Genomic DNA, 20,028 nt, shown 5'->3' on the forward strand with positions numbered 1-20,028 from the left:
TCAAGCGAAAAATCTTCTGATAAGAGGAACTTATAAAAATTTGCTGTCTACACAAAGAGTATTTATTTATGCATTCTTGTCTTACTTAATAAGCTGACCAGCCTCATAGAGTTGCAATCTCTTTAGCACAGGAGGAGAGGCCTTGGCATTTATTCCGTGTGATTTTTCTAAAATCCACACTGTGCCTGCCAGCTTCCTTATTATGTATAATTTTTGTGTTTGCAAATTTTTGCAAACCACGCCTAGACCAAAATCTATGTGAATTTAGAGGAAATGTCCCAAGTTTTCATAAAAATAATGTGTCCTTATAGATTAGATATACCTATACAGTTGCAATTTTAGCAAGTCCAGGAAACAGTCTAGTTCTCTGGAGTTTTCACAAGTCAAATAACCTCTTTTGGAGTTTTTTTTTTTTTTTAATGCTACATTGTACGAAAATATGCTGTTGGTGTCTGAAGGTCACGTTAAAAAACAAATAAGTTGTGCTTCATAAATCTGTTCCCAAAACCTCTTCTGCAACAAAACTATTACCTTCAAGCACAATGACTTGGATCTAAAGGCATATGAGTGTAAGTCCACTCATGTAATGAGGCATATACCCCTTTCCCCATTATAGCTCCCTGATGAGCTGTTCCTGAAAATCAGGGGATTCACTAGAATGGTGTGGAATACAACCTAAGGGAAGAATAGGTGGAAAGCAGAAGGGCACCTTGAATGGTGAGAAGTGCCTTGCCCTTGCATAAGTTCCAAGCTAATGGTCCCAAGGCAGATGGTCAACTTTCTACCTCCACTGTTAGAGGCAATATGCCTTTGATTACCAGTTACTGGCAATTGCAGGTGAGGAGAATGCAGTTGTGTTCAGGTCTTGCTTTTGGGCTTCTCATGGGCAACTGCTGCTGGACTAGATAGACCTTTGGCCTCATCTATCATTTTTTTAAAAATGTTCTTAACAATTACAAGAATAAGGAAAACAGCAGATTAATGGTGCCATGTCCAAGCTCCAAAGCATTTAGGTAAAACCAAACAAAACGAAATAAATAGGTCTTTACAAAGGGAAAATATGACTTACTTCAAGGGAAGAAATTTCACAGTTTAAGGGTGTCACTAACCCCCCCCCCCAAAGCCCTGCGCCTCATATATAATAATCTAAACTCAAGTTTATCAGGATTGACTCCGTTTTTCAACAACTTAATGTTCAACAGGCTCATAGAAAAGGAAACACTTCCCTGAGATTCTTAGAATGTAGTGAGTGCCTTGAATTTGGGCACATATATAAACTGGAAAAACTATAGAGGTTTTAAAGCAGGTATAAAATGTAATCAGAAGTGTACTTCTGCTAACAAATGGTCACTCACACTTTGTACCATTATACATTTCCGAGCCAGCTTTCAAGGGCAGCTCCACAATAAAGCGCATTTCAGTAATATAGAAAAATACCCAAAGTATGAATGTCTTCTAGCAGCGGGCCCATTTCACATGGCTATCTGTGTTGTTAAAAAGCATTCCAGGCCACAGCCGCTACTTCCCCAACATCTAGGAATGGTGCTGAGTTCATGGGTACTCCCAAACTGTGAACCTAATCCTTACAGGGGGAATGCAAAGCCAGCCCCCCGCCCCAATGCATATTTTCATCCATCTGGGCAATTAAATGAGCCACCATTGTCACATATATCTCTTTGTCTGCATTGAATTTGCTAATTTGTCCTAATCCAGTCCATCACTGATTTTGAGCACTCATTCAGAGAGATCACCATCACACCTGGATCCAAGATAAAGAACAAACAAAACTGGGTGTCATCAATATATCAGTGACACCAGGCTCCAAATACCCAGATTACTTCACCCATAGTTTCATGTAAATGTTAAATAGCCAATATTAATAAAAATCATTGACGTGTAAAAATGAAAAAAAGGTAAATGTTAAATAGCATGGTAAATAATACTCAAAGCTGTGGAACCCTACAAAATAATTCTCATGAGAAGAAGCAATTCTGTTTGTGTAGTATGTGCATGTCTAGTAATATTGTACACTATACGTAAACTTTTTTCTTCTTCTCAGGTCATCACTGAAGGTTGTCAAGGCAGCAGCCCAGGTGCTGAACACATTATGGCAATATCGTGATCTCCGCAGCATTTACAAGAAGGTAACACATAAAAGCTGTTCATACAAAAATTAATATTCATCAAGATGCAATTCCACAATGAAATCTAAGCTAGTTCTTCTAATGAAATGTCATTCATTTTTCATATGACCTCCTTTTTCTTATTCCACAGGATGGTTGGAATCAAAATCATTTTATTACCCCAGTGTCAACACTTGAGCGTGACAGATTCAAGTCACATCCTTCCTTGTCTACAACGAATCAACAAATGTCGCCTATCATTCAGTCCGGTCAGTTACTAAACCTTTCCCTTCGTATGTGGCCAGATTAGATGTTAATTTCCCCGATCAACTCTCGTTCACTCCTTTTAAAAACCTTTGGAGGCTCATTCTCAGTTTTTTACCTCAAGCATATTCTTCTCATATATAGTTGAAGCCATCGGACTGGTTTTTGGTATGACAGAATTCAACGAACAGCCTATAGATTTTTAACCAGATATTCCACCCTCCACAGCACTTAGGCACCCTGCCTCTGTGATGTACAAAGAGATAGTATTTGCAACCAGGCCTAAACAGTATTAATTTAAGAAGATAGGGTCTTCCATGGAAGGCTGTGGCTACTGTAGTTCATGGTGACAAAAAAGGTTCCCTGTGCGTTAGCTGAGCAAACCCCTTGCCCCTCTGGCTCTCTTGGGGGAAGATCCTCTTCTGGCTCTGGGGTAGGTCTCCTCCCAAACCAGGAGGACTCTCCAGGGTACTCCCAATTTACACGATTTTGTGTATGTGCATTTGGGCCCGGAACGTAACCCCAGTGTAAATGGGGAGCTACCTGCATATCAGGGGTGGGGGTGGGGGGTGGGAAGAGAATAGTAGACCCATATAGCTACTGTATCCTAAAAACATAGATTTATACACATTGCCTGGCTCTCCACAATCTTGGCCAAACACTCTAATGAACATTGACTCTCAACGTTAAGGTGTTGCAGCTCTTTCTTCTAGAAATTCTATATGAATGTTTTAAGGAATTGCATTTATTGCTGCTTTTTCTACATGTCTGAAAGCCAATTATTACAAAGCATTTCCGAAGAACTCTCTACTTTCTCCTAGTCCTTTTGTCTGGCACTGATTTTCTCTCCCCCCATCTTTCCCTCTCCTTTCTTCTCTTTCACCTTCTTTTCCCCAGTTGGAAGCACATCTTCATCACCAGCGCTATTAGGAATTAGAGACCCTCGTTCCGAATATGATAGGACCCAAACTTCTATGCAGTATTACAATAGCCAAGGTGATGGGATTACACATAAAGATATGTATACTGGTAAGGCACCAGTGAGATGGAAAATGAAGGCTTGGTACATAATTTTAAAACTTTTTGCTTACAAAAAAAAAGCATGTTCTGAATGAGAAAAAAACAACATGTCGTGCAGCGAAAGCAAAGAGGGTCAGATCATATTCATAGTAGCAATAGAATAACATCAAAAAGTAATGAGTGTTATTCAAGCACATATTTAAATCTGCCTGTAAAACATTTTATTGCATACTACTTTTCAAGAAACACACGCTTTTCTTATGAATGCTGGCAAAAACATTTCACTGCATCACAGGTTATAACCCAAATTCAGCAGCAAGCAATTCTCGCTAAGGGACTCCCTGCCTCCTTCCTTTCATCTTCCTTCTGTCATGGAGCATAGCATCATTATACAGCCGAGATGTCTGAGGAGGGGGTGGAACCTGCAAGTCAGATTTCGGCGGAGAGAAGCACAAATTATATGCATCCAAATAAACTGAAGTCAAATGTGGGCCCCCCCCCCAGCTCCATAAGGCTGGATATCCAGGTGTCTGTTTCTAGAGGTGGTGGTTGTGCTGTTGCAGCCTTCCCCCAAGGTGGGAAATACTGGGATCCTTTATTGATATGTATCATACAGTTCTGTTCCTCTTTCACCGAAGTGTGAAAGTCAGCCCAGCATGACACCTGAGCAAATCAAATATTGCTTTTAATACTCTGTTGCCGTTTTCCCACAGGGTCCAGCAAGCCTTCGCCAATTTATATCAGTTCCTATTCTTCACCAGCAAGAGACCAAAATAGGCGTCTGCAGGTAATAGCTGAAATCTTAATTTAAAAGATGACCATATTGATCACCAGGAGAGAGTGCATTTTCCTTTAACCTAATGGCTCTTAAACCATTTTCATTGATGGATTCCTGCTGCCTAAAGTAACTTTCTAACTTCAGGCAATGATCTCAGAATGCTACGGTGCCTGGATTATGGTTCTCAACACTGCAGCTGCAGCGCAGTAGTAAAGCAAGGCTCCATCTTATCCCATTCGATACAAATCTTCTTTTGGAATATTATTTTTTCTTATTTTCTGTGAAATAAAACTGCAGTGTATTACACAACCTTCCGCATTTCCCTTTTAATATACCCTTTTGGATCACCCTTTCTCCACCACAGGCCTGTACAACTTGTAACCTATTAAGCTGCTGAACCCGGCAGCCCACCACCAGATTCAATAAACTTCCTATTTTGCTGCCTGCCTGGGGCTGCGTGAACAACCAGGAGGAATGTCAGATACCTGTCAAATGTGGCTAGTGAGCTCTGTTCATCTTGGTGGGTCACCAGTTGTGCAGCCCTGCTGTCTCCCACCTGTCTTCAGTATCTAGTGGCCATGTAGGCATTTCTGGTTTGTTTGCAGCAAATTCTTTGAAATACCCAATCTCAGCAGATTTACGGTAGAACCCAATCTCTTGCACTCGCAGAAGAGCGCTTTTCTTCTTGCAGAGGCAACTGCTAACAGAAGTGGAAAGGAGGCAATTTTTGCCACTTCGCCCTCTCCCCTGCATCCCCTAGCAGTCCCCAATAATCAGCTCTGGAGAGATGGGGGATTCACCAGAACAAGGTGGAAAGTGGCAATGGGGGTGTGTGGGTGTGTATATCTATATATATATATATCCTCTTCCCTTCTGTTAGCAGGCACCTCTGCTGGATCAAACGTATTTTGGCAAGTGCAAAGACCCCAGTTGGATTCCTCCCTGAGATTCTAGACTGCTCACATGTTTACGACTTTATTCATTTCAGTAATAGGATTTTTCAAGAGTTAAGCACAAAAGATTGGGCAACTGATGCAAGAAAACATGGAGAAGTCAAAGTTATATTCTTGGGTGTAGTTTTTGTTTGTTTAAAGAACTATCCAGCAAAATGAAAAATGTAAAGTGAACATTTGTGTCAAGGATCTATAACAAGTGTTAGACAGGAACTGAACAAAGGACACAGGGTTACACCATAGTGGCTGCAAAACATCTTCAGGCTGTAAATCTATAAGCAACATTTGCAAATTATGTGCTGTGATAAATGCAAATGAATTGTTTCCTCACCCAGGAATAACTAATTGTGCATTCTTAAAGAAGTGCAAGTGTTTAGGGGTGTAAAATTAGAAAGTCAACAGCACAACAAGAATTGCAATTAGAAAAGAATGAAAAAAAGGCCAAAAAAATAAGTATCTTTACCAAGAGGAGGCTGATGAAGTGCCCAAAAAGCAAGAGCCCCTGATGTAAGAACTGGGGAAACAACGGATCAGCTTGATTGGGAGTCCTTTACACCTGTCTTCACTCCTAAAAGTTTGTTCAGATGTTGACATAATATTTTTAAGAATTGGGAAGACTCAGAGGACAGAATAGGAAAGAGCAAGTCAGATTCTTAAGATACCTTGGGCATAATTAGAATTGCAAAAAAATAAAATTGTACCAAGAAATGGAAATTCATCCTCTTATACATGCAACATAGGCCATACTAGTTGTAGAACAATTGGTGATTATACAACAGAGCCTGCAACAAAATGTTGCAGTGTGGTATATTCCTTTCCTGGAGGCCAGAAACCTAGATAGCCATGTCCTTTTCCAGACTACTACATTTATTTCCCTCCCTCCCCCCCCCCACACACATCCCCATTCCCCCTCCCCAGTGGAAATATGGGTCTGAAAGAGACTAATGAACATATAGTTTGAGAATGGTTTTACAAAAAAGCTTTCTTTCTGTGTGCAAAAATGTTGCCACGCATCTCATGCTCATGTGAGTGGGTAAATTGCTACTACAACTATGCATAGATTAACTGAGGTGTTTTTCCTTTCCCCCTTTTTGCTTTTTCAACAGCATCAGCAGTTGTACTACAGTCAAGATGATTCCAACAGAAAGAACTATGATGCATACAGGTTATATTTGCAGTCTCCACATAGCTATGAGGACCCATATTTTGATGACCGAGTTCACTTCCCATCTGCTACAGATTACACAACACAGTATGGACTGAAATCAGCCACAAACTATGTAGACTTCTATTCCACCAGACGACCTTCCTATAGAGCAGAACAATACCCTGGGTCACCTGACTCTTGGGTGTAGCATTAGAAAATCACGAACAGAAACATATCTTTCTAACTTTTTTTGAAAAGCGATTGAGTTATGGGTTTGCTGTTTTGAGGGGAAAATGTGGAAGTGAATTGCAAAGAAGGAAACAAGGAAGAGGTTGGGGGTTTTTTCCCCCTAAAGGGGATTATCTTTGAAGATGGGAGAAAATTTGGAAGAGGAAATTGGAAATGGAGAACTTTTGCTCTGTTTAGATGTTAGATCTAATTACTTGTAGTTCCTATAGTCTGGTGAAGGTGTGGGCAATGTGACAAAAGGTTTGAGAATTGAGGGGAAACGGCTTTGGGAAATGTGTAGGTCAGAACAAATTGCAGGTGATTTTTTTTTAAAGGAAAAGAAAATGTGAATAAAAGTCTTGTTCTCATAGTTTGTACAGAAAAAAAATATATGGATGCCCTTCTTGTTTTACTGCTGTTACTAAATGTCAAGATTATATGCTATCATGTCTTGTAAATTTCTTTTCAGTTGGTGTAAATATGGAAACGCCACATTGGTTGGAAGTGCCATCATTTGTAATGCCGTGCGTCATTTTAAAACTGATTTCAAAAGCTGACATCTTTTAAAGAGAGGGGGGAGAAAGGAAGAGAGAGCATACAAGGAAATGTTATAAATAAATATCATTTTGTTTTTAAAATGAACGGTGTAATTTTGAAGCACAAACCTCCGGTCCAGTATGTCTGCACTTTTCTTATCCCTTGCCTCATTCACTGCCATTTTTTATGCCTGTGGGGGGAGGGGAAATAAATGTGGACGTCTCATCCATGGAAAGTAGATCCCTGCTCATTCTTCTTTCTTTTCTGTGTTTATTGTTAAGGAACAAATATCATTTTTGTGAAGTTCATCTATTTCTTATTTGTCAAGCTGGCATACCAAAACATAAAATTATGCACTTTCTTGTCTTCTTTTCATTTCCACAGTACTCATGAACCCAGTACCTTTCACAGTTTATATCCCTTTGGGGGGGGGGATGAAAAGACGCAGAATAAAGTAGATATAAATTCCTTTTACAGAATATTTTTGTAAGTAATCTGTCCAGCTGGCTCATCCCTCTTGATTTATTGTGCTTTCATAACTGTGCGTTAATTAATTGCATTCATTTTCCTCCTGGCCCGTTGATAATTGCTAAATATTTAGACCACAATACTCATTAACTTGGGTGTATTTATATTGCTTTGCCTGCATCTGTTTGTTAGTGTTATTCCATAGGTGGAACCCATGAAAGCCTTTAAAAGCGCAGAGGGGGTGCACCAAGAGATAAAACATATCTATTTTCGGGCTTGCAAGGGGTAATTATCAGCTCTCCACTTGTTCTTATTTATTTATTAACAATACTTGTATTCTTCCCCATAATATCTGAGACATTATTGTTGTAGAGCACACCAGTCTTTGAGACAAGTAGAAAACTGCAAATTCAGTTTATATTACTCCTTAATTTCATGGGAACTCAAAGTGGCATACATAGGTGCCACTGGCAGTTTCCCACCCAGATACTGACCACACCTAGACCTCCAATAGCACCAGCAGGTTTCCTCACCCTGTGTCTTCAGGCCAAGCCTTTTGTATCCGTTTTTGGCATGACAAAGGCACCTTTCTGTGGAATGCTTTGCTCCAAAGGTTGATTATTTCAGAGGATAACATGATTCTCGGTGTTCATGCCATTTACCGGAGAGCAGCCATATGTGCTTACACGCTGGGGCATTATGGAACATAGGAAACTGCCTTATACTGAATGATACCATTGTTCCATCTAGGTCAGTATTTTCTGCACTGCCTGGCAAGGTCCCTCGGGTTTTCAGGCAGGGCTTTCCCCTAGCCCTACCTGAAGATGCCAGAGGTTGAACCTGAGACCTGAAGTGTACAAAGCAGATGCTCTCCCTCTGCATCTGATACTCTGAGCTAGTGTTTCTCAAACTTTAGCCCCCAGACCACAACTCCCATCACCCATAGCTAGCAGATATGGGCTGATGGGAGTTGTAGTCCAGCAACAGCTGGGGACCAAAGTTTGAGAAACACTGCATTGAGCTATGGTCCTTGCTGAGTTCAGAATATGAGAATCTCTGAGACACTTCAAGGTTTGAGAAAAACATGGTAGATTACTAACTCTGGGAGAATGTTTTGGGGGAAATTGAATTCTGGCCAGGGCTGATGGGGATTGCAGTTGAAAACATCCGGATGATGTCAGGTTGCCAATAAGAAATGAGCTGAAAGGTGCCAGGGCATTTTATTCATTTATAATATAGTAGCATTAAATATCCTTACGTTTTTGGTCCCAAATCTAATGTTTACACTTATTCATGGGGTACTTTTAAGATGAGGGTTTTACAAGTGTCAAGAAACTGAACCAACATCTCTTAACACCTATAAGCCATGTGGAGACTGTCAGTTGCCATTTTGATCACACTAGGCCAGTATCATCAGCAAAAGTGATGCTGCCAAAATCAATGAGTTGCTTGTAACCCCCATATAGTTTGATTGGTGGGGGGAGGGGAAACAGCCTTATAGATTCGGCATGCTGTTCCATCAGGCAGCCTCTCCAGAGATTTCTCCTCTTTTGGTGCAAAAACTGCTTGGCCTGTTGCCCTCAAGCTGTTCTGTAGTGTTTCAGCATTTGCTTACTTTGTGTGCGTCTGTCTTCTCTTTTTTTCCACTTGGTCTCATAATTTATGCACTTTCTAGATTATGGAGCTTTAATTATGCAAATGAAATGTAATGGCGAGTTTCCATTTATTCCTGTTTGGCATGTTTTATCCCCCCCTTCTTTTCTTTCCTTTTAATTAATGCAGGATTAATGTCAGGTCAGCAAGTTAAGCTTGCAAGTGTAAGTTGACCTCGCCAGTGGGAACAATTACGCTGATGAAAAGGAGTTGCTTGAGCTTGACAGCCTTTGGAGTGGGGAGACGCTCCTTTGGAAATTAGGGTGTTAGGATGGTAAAAGGGAAGCAATTTTGTGCATTCACAGTGAAATTATGTGGTGGAAATATGGTGCAGGTGTGTGTGAATTAGCCAACATTTGGAGGCTTCCAGAGGAAGGGGCTTTCACAACTGCAAGAAGACCTTTCTTTGTAACATCATGATGTAGACTTAATAGTGTTATAGACAAAAGTTCTCTCTTACACAACTCTCGTGTCTGCTGTAAGCCATAGCCACGCTGAATTAAAATAATGTATTTGCCTGTCCTGAATTGCACTGAAAAGATTTGATTGCATAATCCTCTGTTGCTATGGAATGTCAGAACTACACATTGTTGGAGAAACACGGTTGTTTCCAAGAAACATAGGCTCTGTATTTCCTCCTCTTTCCCCTGCTAATACTTATTTGTAAAATACATACCCCATCCATCATTAAACAATCATAGGACGGGTCACAATGATCAAAGCTACAAGAACCCAAACAATAAACATTAAAACAAAACAAAACTACAATTCCATCTGCCACTACAGTATAGACCAGGGGTCACCAACTTGGCACCTATGAGTGCTATGGTGCCTGTGAAGGCTTTCATTGGTACCCCATGCAGGGCTCCCAGACTCAAAGCTTTCTTTCTTTCTCTCTCTCTTGTAAGCATCTCTGGTCCTCCTAGGAGAAAAGTCATGAAGCAAAATTTGTACCCTTCTAAACCATTTATGTGCAATGAAAATGCCTGGCTGCTTCTGCCTCTCATTGTTTTTAAACCAATGAATGAAGTTAGAGCTGTGATTGATAAGTTTGGATACTGGCAATAGGAATGTCTGGGGTCCTGAAAAGCTACTGTTTCTCCCTCCCCTTTCCCTGCTTCTGTCTTATTTTTTAGACCTTGGATACACCCATTTTCTGCTCGTGTTTGTGTGTGTGTGTGTGTGTGTGTGTAACAGTTTGCAGGCAGCTACTTAAGAGGCTTTTTTTAATGAAAAAAAATTGTGTTGGGGTGGGGAGAAATTCAAGCAGGTATCACATTCTGCTGAAGCAATACAACATATCTAGCTAGACTTTATTTTGTGCTCTAGATATCCTTCCCAGATCCTCCTTTGGTCTGGGTGGAAGCTATTTTTGCTTCTCAGCGGTGGTGTCCCATTTGTACCAGTCATACTTCCCCTTCTGCTCTTTCCCTCCAGGAGCCCCATGCACACCCCCAAAATCAGCTCTGGGGTGTACTGCAGTGGGGTGGAACAAAAGGGCATATCCCATTGTGTGAACATTGAGATGACCTTAGATCTTGCCCATTGCATTTACCTTGCACTAACTTTATTTGCATGGCTCATCTATATATGCTAAGTAATTGTACATTTTTGTTTTGGTGGGGAGCATCTACAGTTCAAAGATCTAGAGGACACTTCTTAGAGCCAGCAGTATAAAAGCTGAAGGATTTTTCCATGTAATGTAATCTCTCTCTGTTTTAATACATCTCTAGTTTGTTAGGAGGAGTTTGTAGCAGGCAGCTAAATGTAAACACCTGCCAAGTCATGAACACTTCCAAATAATGTTAAAGTATCTTCTGTATTTTTATCTGAGCAAAACCTATTCAGTTTCATAAAAGTCCCTGGAAGTTTTCCAAGCCTGCCAAGCTCAGTAGGTTTTCTGTACTAGGTTGTTTGGGGGCATGTTTTAAAAAGAAATGGAAGAAAGAAAAGAGGCTGCTGTTTCACTGAAATAAATGAAGGTTGCACTATTACTAATATAGTGGAGAAAGCCGAACTAGAGGGCTAGAAAGTTCAATAAAAAGAACAGCATTCTTATATGCAACATCCTATTAACTTTTTGTAATTTAAATCTTGAATTCTCAGGTGGTGGGGGTGGCTTATTTTAAATTATTTCCATCTGCTACTATACCTTGAACTGACTTTTTCATGCACTTCATAGCAAAATAATGTGTCTTCTTGCATTGGATTTTGCATTGAAATGTTAATGTTATTCCAGAACCACTTAACTTAAAATATAGGCCTTGATTAGCAAACTACTTTTTCATTGAATCAGCTTGCCGTTTGTTTTTCAGTGAAGGCTGCTTGGCACAAACTTGCACCCCACATCTACATAGGAACAAACATGGGAAGCTTCCTTGTACTTGCATTCTCCCCAACACACATCACAAATAAAATTGATTATTGTTTTGTTTAGACGCATGAAATCAGATGGCATTAGCAAAACTACTCACCTTGCCATTACCTGACAAAGGGAGCAATTATGAGAGCCAAAATCTGTCCACATAAAGCTGATAACATTCCTATTGTTGGCACGGAATCAAAGGCCACTTCAGGCAGATAGAAGTTATTGCTTTCTCTGTCCACTCACAAACCATATCCCTTTTTCCCCCTAAATAAAAAAAGGAAATTTGATCAGTCTAATTTATATTAAATAGGATGTGTTACAGTGCAAGAATATAATGAAACACTCGCCAAAATTGTATGGAATAAGCTTTTATTTTAAAAATCAAATCCATCTAGCCCAGTGTTGTCTACTCCGGGAGCAGCTCTCCAGAACCTCCAGCAGGCTATTCTGCTTTGGTCTGATCCTAGAAACTGGATCTAGACCTTCTGCATGCAAGGCTGGTGCCTTGTCTAACCTGTTTGTGGAAACATGTTTCAGCACAAAGGGGCCAAAAGCATTGGGGGCCAAAAGCATTGGTACATGGGGGATACACATTGCATTCAGTAATGCGTGCAGACCAAAACCACCCTATGATACCAGTGCTTTTTTCTGGGGGTACTCAAGGGTACATAATACACACACCCCAAATGTTAAAAGCATGGCACTTACTGTAACATCTTGAGTACCAGTGCCTTTTTTTTCTTTTTTAAAGCACAGATACCCTTAAGACTTTACCTATTGTGTACAAAATGGACAGTTTTCTTTAGGATGCTTGTAGCAAGCCAGTAAGAATTTTCACTCTTCAGCTATTATATTGCTAAGTGTTCTCCAATGTATTATAAAGTAGAAATATGTGAATGTAAGAATAAATCAAGTTGATTTCTCTCCCAATAACTACAAAAACCAGATGAGAGTAGATTTATCTAGGGGACGCTCAGGCTTCTGACAGTGCTTTAATTACAGATTCTATGTCCATTAATCAGGGATTGACTGAAAGACTCTGGAAGTATATACACCGTTAAGAATGTCCTTCTACAAAATATCTAAACTTACTACTTAAATCAAGCAAATCCCTTGTGGGCAGATAAGAATGAAACAAGTTCAGGATAAAGATTTCCCTGCCAAAGCTACTAAACGTATTTTGATTTATCTTTTATGTTCACAGGGGTCAACTTCAAGGGCTTTGTATTTTAAGCTGAGAGAGAACCACCATGGATTTGTAGTAGAAAGTTTAAGCCGAAGGGGTGGGGTGTATACACACACACATAAATATACAGTGTAAGTTCTATTGTGAGTTAGGACTCTGCTAGATTGGTAAAGAAAAAGCGATTTATATGCGTTGTATATGAGATATAACACTGTGCCATCAGATGGCGATGTGGAGTCTCGTTTTTCCCCTACTACCGTGTTTCTCCTAAAATAAGACACCGTCTTATATTTTTTTCCCCTCAACAAAACACAGTATGGCTTATTTTCAGGGGATGTCTTATTTTAACCGTGTCGCATCGGTACGCTGCATAGCCACGCCTCTCCAGGCTGCTTTAATGGGAGGTACCACGTCACTATGGCTTATTTTCGGGGTATGGCTTATTTTTGGGGAACGGCTTATATTTCGCAAATGCATAGAAATCCTGCTATGGCTTATTTTATGGCTATGTCTTATTTTAGGAGAAACAGGGTAGATTTCCCTGTTTAAATTTACAACACCTTTAACTGAATTGTTTCTTCAGTGTGTCTAGATCCAGCCTCAGTGAGAGATCAGAGACCAGACTCTGCACATATATAAGTTCCACCATGATCACTTGTGTATAATGGCGTGAACTAATACTTAAGCCTAAAATTCTGATGAAAACATTAGTACTATCCTGCTCCTTCACTTCCTATCTATGTTGCTCAAATGTTGGCAGGGACAGCTGGATGCAGCACAGGTAGGATGAGGAAGGGAGCTAAGATGTTGTCTTGTGGAAGCCTAAGAGGATGATTATTCCCTGGGCCATTCCGTATCAAGTGATCCAATTTTGTTCACCTCATGTCATTCAATTGTCTTAATATTTTATACACCAGATGAATGATCAAAACTAAGTTTAAATCTATTTTAAAAAATATTTTTTTATCTCATCCCGTTTGTGAGTTATGAGGGTTTGAAAATTCATAAAATTGACCATTTTAGCCTTGCAGATGACACAAACACCTTAAAAGCTCAGCCCAGAATGGAGATACATCAAAACTAAAACATCTCTTCAGAACTTCATGGGCTTTAATATGACGGGCTTCCTTTAAATTTAAGTTACAAAATTGAATTTTTTAAAAAAGTGATTAAAAAATTTAACATGATAAAAAATCCCACCCCCCAAAAATGTGTATTGACCATTTAGAAAGCTACCTGCAAATTTCCATCTTAGGAGCTCAATGGAATAATATTTTTAAAAATGTAGGTACATGTCTGCCTTGTTGGGTGCTATTTAGCATAAATGGGTCTTCTTGGGAGTAAAATATAATACAATAAACAAGACTTCAAACTGTAATATCAGTTACTTCAGGCATTTCTTTAGAAAGTTATTCAATTGAAAGATATCTGAAAAGCTAGATGGGCTTTTTAAAAAAATGCGTTCCATAGCCGAGTGGAACATTCAACAAGTGTGCTACAAACTGTATTAAGAAAAATTGGATGACATGAGGTAAAAAAAAAAAAAAAGTTGGATCACTTGATATATGGAATGATGCTCCTCCCTCTCCTTTCTTTAGCCTCCGTTTTCCTCAGGCGCCATGTGGGGGATGCTCTCATTTCCACATATGTCATCAGTTCCTAGGTCAAGAGGAAGTCTTGGAAGATGGAACTTCCTGTAGGGGTGAGAGGGAAGAGGAAGCCAGTGTGGACCTGAAGGCCAAGGAGGAAGCTGGTCTCCTTTCCCGCTATAAAGCTATTCATGTTTTGAGTTCTCCTGAAGTGCCCGAGGTCTGTTTCTGAGAAAGGCAGCCCTGCTGGGCAAAACCACAGTCCCTGCTTACAAGGATGATGAGGCAGAGGTGGGAGATGCCATAGTAAGTCTGTTTAAGATTATTGTGCACCAGTTTCCAAAATATAGCTGCTTACGTAAAGAACTGCTTGGCTAGCGGGGGTTGTATTTTTCACGGCAGGTGCTGGGTTCCACACACACAAAGAGTGGGACCCCACATATTATTTTATGCTGTGAACTTCCCTGGGATCCACTGATAAAGGCATGCAAATTTAATTAATAATGGCAACAGTGCTCTCAAAAATATGTTCTGGTCTCCCAGCCCTCTGGGAGCAAATTTTGCAGGTGTGCTCTGCTGTACGAGTGAAAGTGTGTTGCACAAGCATTTGGGTGCAACCCAAAGACTTCCAGCTTTTGCTCCTGTGCTTTTAACAGCAGCATGACACCCAGAAATTTAACAGAAAAATTGTGATTGGTGGTAGCTTTTCTTGCTTAATTTCATTCTGCTTTTGGTGCTCCTGTGCTCTGAAGGAGAGGCCTTCCAGAGAAGGGGGGGGGGCACTTCTCAAGAGCTGTTGCTCCAGTACTAGAGGTTCCCCTCAGATAATTTTCCTGGGCATCTCCCCGTATTATCTTTCTGATACCAAGCAAAATACCTTTTTTATTTTCCCTGCTGACTGTTTTATGCTGCATCTGTAATGGTGCTGCTTTTAGCTTCCTTCTCTTCCCCTCACCAATACTTACATTTGACTTCTTTTATTCTTTTAGTCAGTTGTTCCGAGAATATAATTAAAAAGAAATGCAAGCATATTTATAGTAAGTAAATGTAAATTAATGAATAGTACATAAATGTCAGACTGCTGAGAAAAGGTCCAGAAGCAGGGCCAGATTTTTTTTTATATTGGAGAAAAAAAATGGCCGCCTCACTTGTTGCTGTCTTTTTTCCCCTTTGCCCTTTGACAAGGCGGTTCTGTTGTTCTTTTGACTGTTTCCAGAGATAGTTGAAGTTGGCGAGGGAGGAATTGCACTGTTGCTGGTGGCTGAGCCATTTACATTAGCTAATTGCACATAATCAAATGATGAAACCTCAGCAGAATAAAACGAGCTTTCATTTTAAAGTAGCAGCAGCTTTGGTTAAGCTGTCAGGAGGGGAGGAAGGTGGGGAGGGGAGAGGCTCTCTAATTGTGCCTTTGCACTCACCTCACAGAGTGTTTGTTGTGGGGGAGGAAGGGAAAGGAGAATGTTAGCCTCTTTGAGACTCCTTCAAATCCAAACTCTTCCTCTTCTTCTTTAGTGATGGTTGCTAATTGGGAGATCGAGTGACCAGGTAGTGCTTTGTCACAACCATGTTGCTGTTTCTCCTTAGGCAAAATATGGATATTATACTGTTTTTATTAAGCCTCACTTGGCATCTGGAAAAGCAGTACAAGCAGGAGTAAACTTCTTTACATTCTTTCTTGGGAGAAAGTGCCACTGAAACAGATGGGGCTACTTCTGAGTATGGATGGGGGGGGGGATTCAGTTTGCAGTTATAGGCGAGCCTACCTAATTCACACTTTCTGAAAGAATATATGAACTGAAATGCACAGACGTGCTTTGAAATCCACATTCCTCCCAGTTTTGCAATATGCCTTGCCAGCTAAGTAAAAAATGCTTATACTGTATCAGTGAAAGTAGCAAATTATATTAGGGAAAATTGCTTTGCAAAAATGTGCTTATTAGAGGAAATTTCATACCCAAATGTGTTTATTAGGGTAAATTTGCACTGAATATATATATATATATATATATATATATATATATATATATATATATATGGTATATATATAAACTGATGTGAAAATGTGGATAACTGAACTTAAGAGTGGGAAAATGAGAAACTCTGAGAAACCAGAACTGACAGATCAACTCATCGCTACTTCTGAGCAAATGTTCATGTGATTGAGCTGTCACTCCCTCTCACGGCTCCAATGAAGGCAAGTGGGGAGGGCCTTTAGGTCTGTGGTAGAGCACATGCTTTGCATGCAAATCATATAATCATAGAATTGGAAGGGACCCTGAGGGTCATCTAGTCCAACCCCCCACAATGGAAGAATCCTGCCCACAGCCATCCCTGGGTGGGCTCAAACCACCAAACCTCTGGTTAACACCCAGATGCACTGTCCCATTGCTCCACCTTAGCATCTCCAGATAGGGCTGAGAAGAAAGGCTCCCAGCCCCACCTAAATAAATCCTAGAAAGCCCCTGTCAGTCAGTGTAGCCCAGGGGTGGGGAACACATGGCCCTCCAGATACTGTTGAATTCCATCTCTAATGTCGTAGCCAACGTGGCCGTGAATCATGGATGAGGAGAGCAACATCTGGAAAGCTACACATTCCCCATCACTGGTGTAGACAGTGCAGTACCAATGCCTTAATATCGTCAACAAAGCAATAAAACTTTATTAATCTGTTTATTATATATTCACAAAGCTGGTTGATTATGACTTAGGGTATTATGTAATCTCTCACAAAAGAGAACTCTGAGGGTATATCAGTACCACAAACCTAAAATGGTTTTCTAGTCATTCCCTCTGGCAATATGGACAGCATCCTCAACTATAATTCCAAGGGTTCTTTGGGGGAAATCATGCCAGTTAGACAAATAGAAAATCAATATAAGTTTGTTGCCTATATATCTCCTAAGAGGTCATGTTTGATTATGTCAGACTCAATAAATATTGCTCATGACATTAATAGTAACATTGAGATCACTGTCATTCAGCCACAGGGCTTTGAAGATTTCAAGTGCCTCTGGTGCTGCTAGGACAATGCTTTCTCTCAGACCTGAAGCACAGCTGGGAACATATAAGTCCTTGGTCTAGATGTTTGTTGGACTCCATCTCCCATCTACCCCAGCCATCATGCCAGCGGACGGTAAAGATGGGAGCTGTTGTCCAACTTTCTTTGGTGTGCTAGAGCGGCTCACGGGGGTTGTTTAACCGGCCCTTGAACCACCCCTGAGCTGCCCACTCAGCGAGTCACCACACGCTGCACTAAACCGGTGCAGCGCAGCATGGGGACTCACTTCCGCGGTGCCAGAAATTGCGTCTGCACAGACGCTGGAAATTGTGGCTGTGCATGCTCATGCACACATGCGATCTGGCCCATGGAGGGATCTCCACTGGAGTGAACCGGCCCAGGCAAGGTAAACCTTGTCGACCCCTGGCCTACCCTTTCTTAAAGGCTCTGAATCTTCTGCATGGATGCAACATTGGGCCAGCATGTGGAAGAATAAGAGGAGTGCATCCTTTTTTCTTAACCACCATGAGGCAGTTATTTGTTTGCACTACAGCAGCTAAAAACAGCCCTTTGCAGATCCAAATGCCAATAAATCTGACTCATTTGGCCTTTTTCCTGGCTACAACAATTTTAAGAAGTGGGTTTTTCAAAGAACCACAGGCTTGGGCTTACATAGTTATTATGGCCAAGATCCAAAGAAAAGATGGGAGGAAGGAAAAGAGAATGGAATGCACAGCTGAAAGTTTGCTTGCTGCTTTCACTGCAACAAACCACTTACTAAACTGTGCTAAGATTGTTTCTTCAGCATAAGAACCCATGTAGAGATGTCAGCAAGCAAAACCCCAGCAAAACAAAACACACAGAGAACACACTGTTATCTTGTTTAGGTGTGATATATATTTTAATAAAGAATTACAAACCTTTGAAGGGAATTTTACGCAGAACACACAAGAAAGGGGAGGGAAGCTGGAAATCAAATAAAAATATTGAAAAAATAAATTAAGACACAAGCTATGCAACCTGGTAAACTTAACAGAACGCAATTGCAGCATAATTACTAAGAAATTTAATCACATATGGTGAAAGATGAGAAGTAGTTCATTTGTCTCTCGAACTATGAAGCAAAACGTAATAAAATTAGAGGGAATTGGCAAATCAAGAAGCTGTAATAAAACAATTACAGGAAACAGGAAGAATTATCTGGATTCCAATGATGCCTAACTGAATTCAAGAATGAGAGTAGCCCTATTTGCTCAAGGGGGGGGGGGGGCAGGGAGGGCATTGTATTTCAGTCCACAGAATGCTTGTGGCTTTCAATCGTCCCAGCTCAAAAGGTGGTGAAAGCAATCCTTATTTTTCCCTTCAGCAAAATTTATACAGTGGTACCTCGGGTTAAGAACTTAATTTGTTCCGGAGGTCCGTTCTTAACCTGAAACTGTTCTTAACCTGAGGTACCACTTTAGCTAATGGGGCCTCCTGTGCCGCCGCCATGCAATTTCTGTTCTCATCCTGAAGCAAAGTTCTTAATCCGAGGTACTACTTCTGGGTTAACGCTATCTGTAACCTGAAGCATCTGTAACCTGAGGTACCAATGTATACCGCTTTACTGTACAGAAGCCCCTAAGCAGTTTACAAATATGTAAAATAAAACACTGGCATTTAAAAAACAACAACAGGTATTTAAGATGCTCAAAATCAACAGTAACTAAAATGAAAAACAGAAACACGTAACTTCTGAATCTGTGGATAGACTTTCCTGGGCAAAAATGTTTTAAGCAAGCATTGTATTCTTAATACAGCAAAAGTGCCTGCCTGGCATCAATAAGAAGGGTGTTCTAAAGTATAGGTGATGCCACACTAAAAGATTTATATCTTACAAATGCGGAATGGGTATTATGTGGCACCTATAACAGCACCAGTCCTCCAAATGGAAGCAGACCTTGGTAGCTCAGTCAGTAGAGCATGAGACTCTTCATCTTAGGGTTATAGGTTCAAGCCCTAGGTTGGGCAAAAGATTCTTGTATTGCAGGCGTTTGAACCAATTAGCCCTTGTGGTATGATTCTGTAAGTGGGCCGGTGTGGAATAAGGTGATCTCACAAACAAACTGGTCTCAAGTTTCTGAAGTATCTGAAGAAGTGTGCATGTACACGAAAGCTCATACCAAGAACAAACTTAGTTGGTCTCTAAGGTGCTACTGGAAAGAATTTTTTATTTTATTTTGTTTTGACTATGGCAGACCAACATGGCTACCCACCTGTAACTGGTCTCAAGTTGTCATTTCTCCCTCTTTCATTGTTGTTGATGGGGAGGAAATGACTTGGCACCAATGCCCGACCTAGTGTTTGAGAGCATGTGTATAAAATGAGAGGAGTTAAGATCTGACATAGGAACACAGGGAGCTGCCTTTATATTGAGTTAGACCACTGTATTGTCTACATTGACCAGAAGCAGCTTCCCAGGGTTTTAGACAGGGATTTTTTTTTCTAGCTCTACCTGGAAATGCCTGTTACAGGTAGGTAGCCGTGTTGGTCTGCCATAGTCAAAACAAAATAAAAAAGAAAAAAATTCCTTCCAGTAGCACTTTAGAGACCAACTAAGTTTGTTTCTTGGTATGAGCTTTTGTGTGCATGCACACTGAAACAGAAGTCACCAGACCCTTATATATAGGAATCCTGTTAGCATATGGAGTTTATGTGCAACTGCTGACATTAA

At 40.5% G+C, this 20,028-nt stretch overlaps 1 protein-coding gene across 5 annotated transcripts in view; it reads left to right on the forward strand.

Moving 5' to 3' along the window:
• The window catches only part of PKP4 (plakophilin 4), a 97,001-nt gene extending 90,049 nt beyond the window's left edge, over positions 1–6,952 (forward strand). For 3 of the 5 annotated variants that reach the window (XM_033165333.1, XM_033165367.1, XM_033165342.1), the window contains exons 18-22: positions 2,060–2,144; positions 2,275–2,392; positions 3,285–3,416; positions 4,121–4,194; positions 6,245–6,952. In XM_033165333.1, coding sequence (XP_033021224.1) covers positions 2,060–2,144; positions 2,275–2,392; positions 3,285–3,416; positions 4,121–4,194; positions 6,245–6,493 — 658 coding nt within the window. In that variant the 3' untranslated portion in view covers positions 6,494–6,952. The remainder of the gene's footprint in view (positions 1–2,059; positions 2,145–2,274; positions 2,393–3,284; positions 3,417–4,120; positions 4,195–6,244) is intronic. The other 2 variants (XM_033165350.1, XM_033165359.1) reach the window with 2 other exon arrangements.
• Positions 6,953–20,028: the final 13,076 nt, after the last annotated feature.

Source organism: Lacerta agilis, chromosome 1 (assembly GCF_009819535.1).
Source record: "Lacerta agilis isolate rLacAgi1 chromosome 1, rLacAgi1.pri, whole genome shotgun sequence".
Taxonomy (NCBI): Eukaryota; Metazoa; Chordata; class Lepidosauria; order Squamata; family Lacertidae; genus Lacerta; species Lacerta agilis.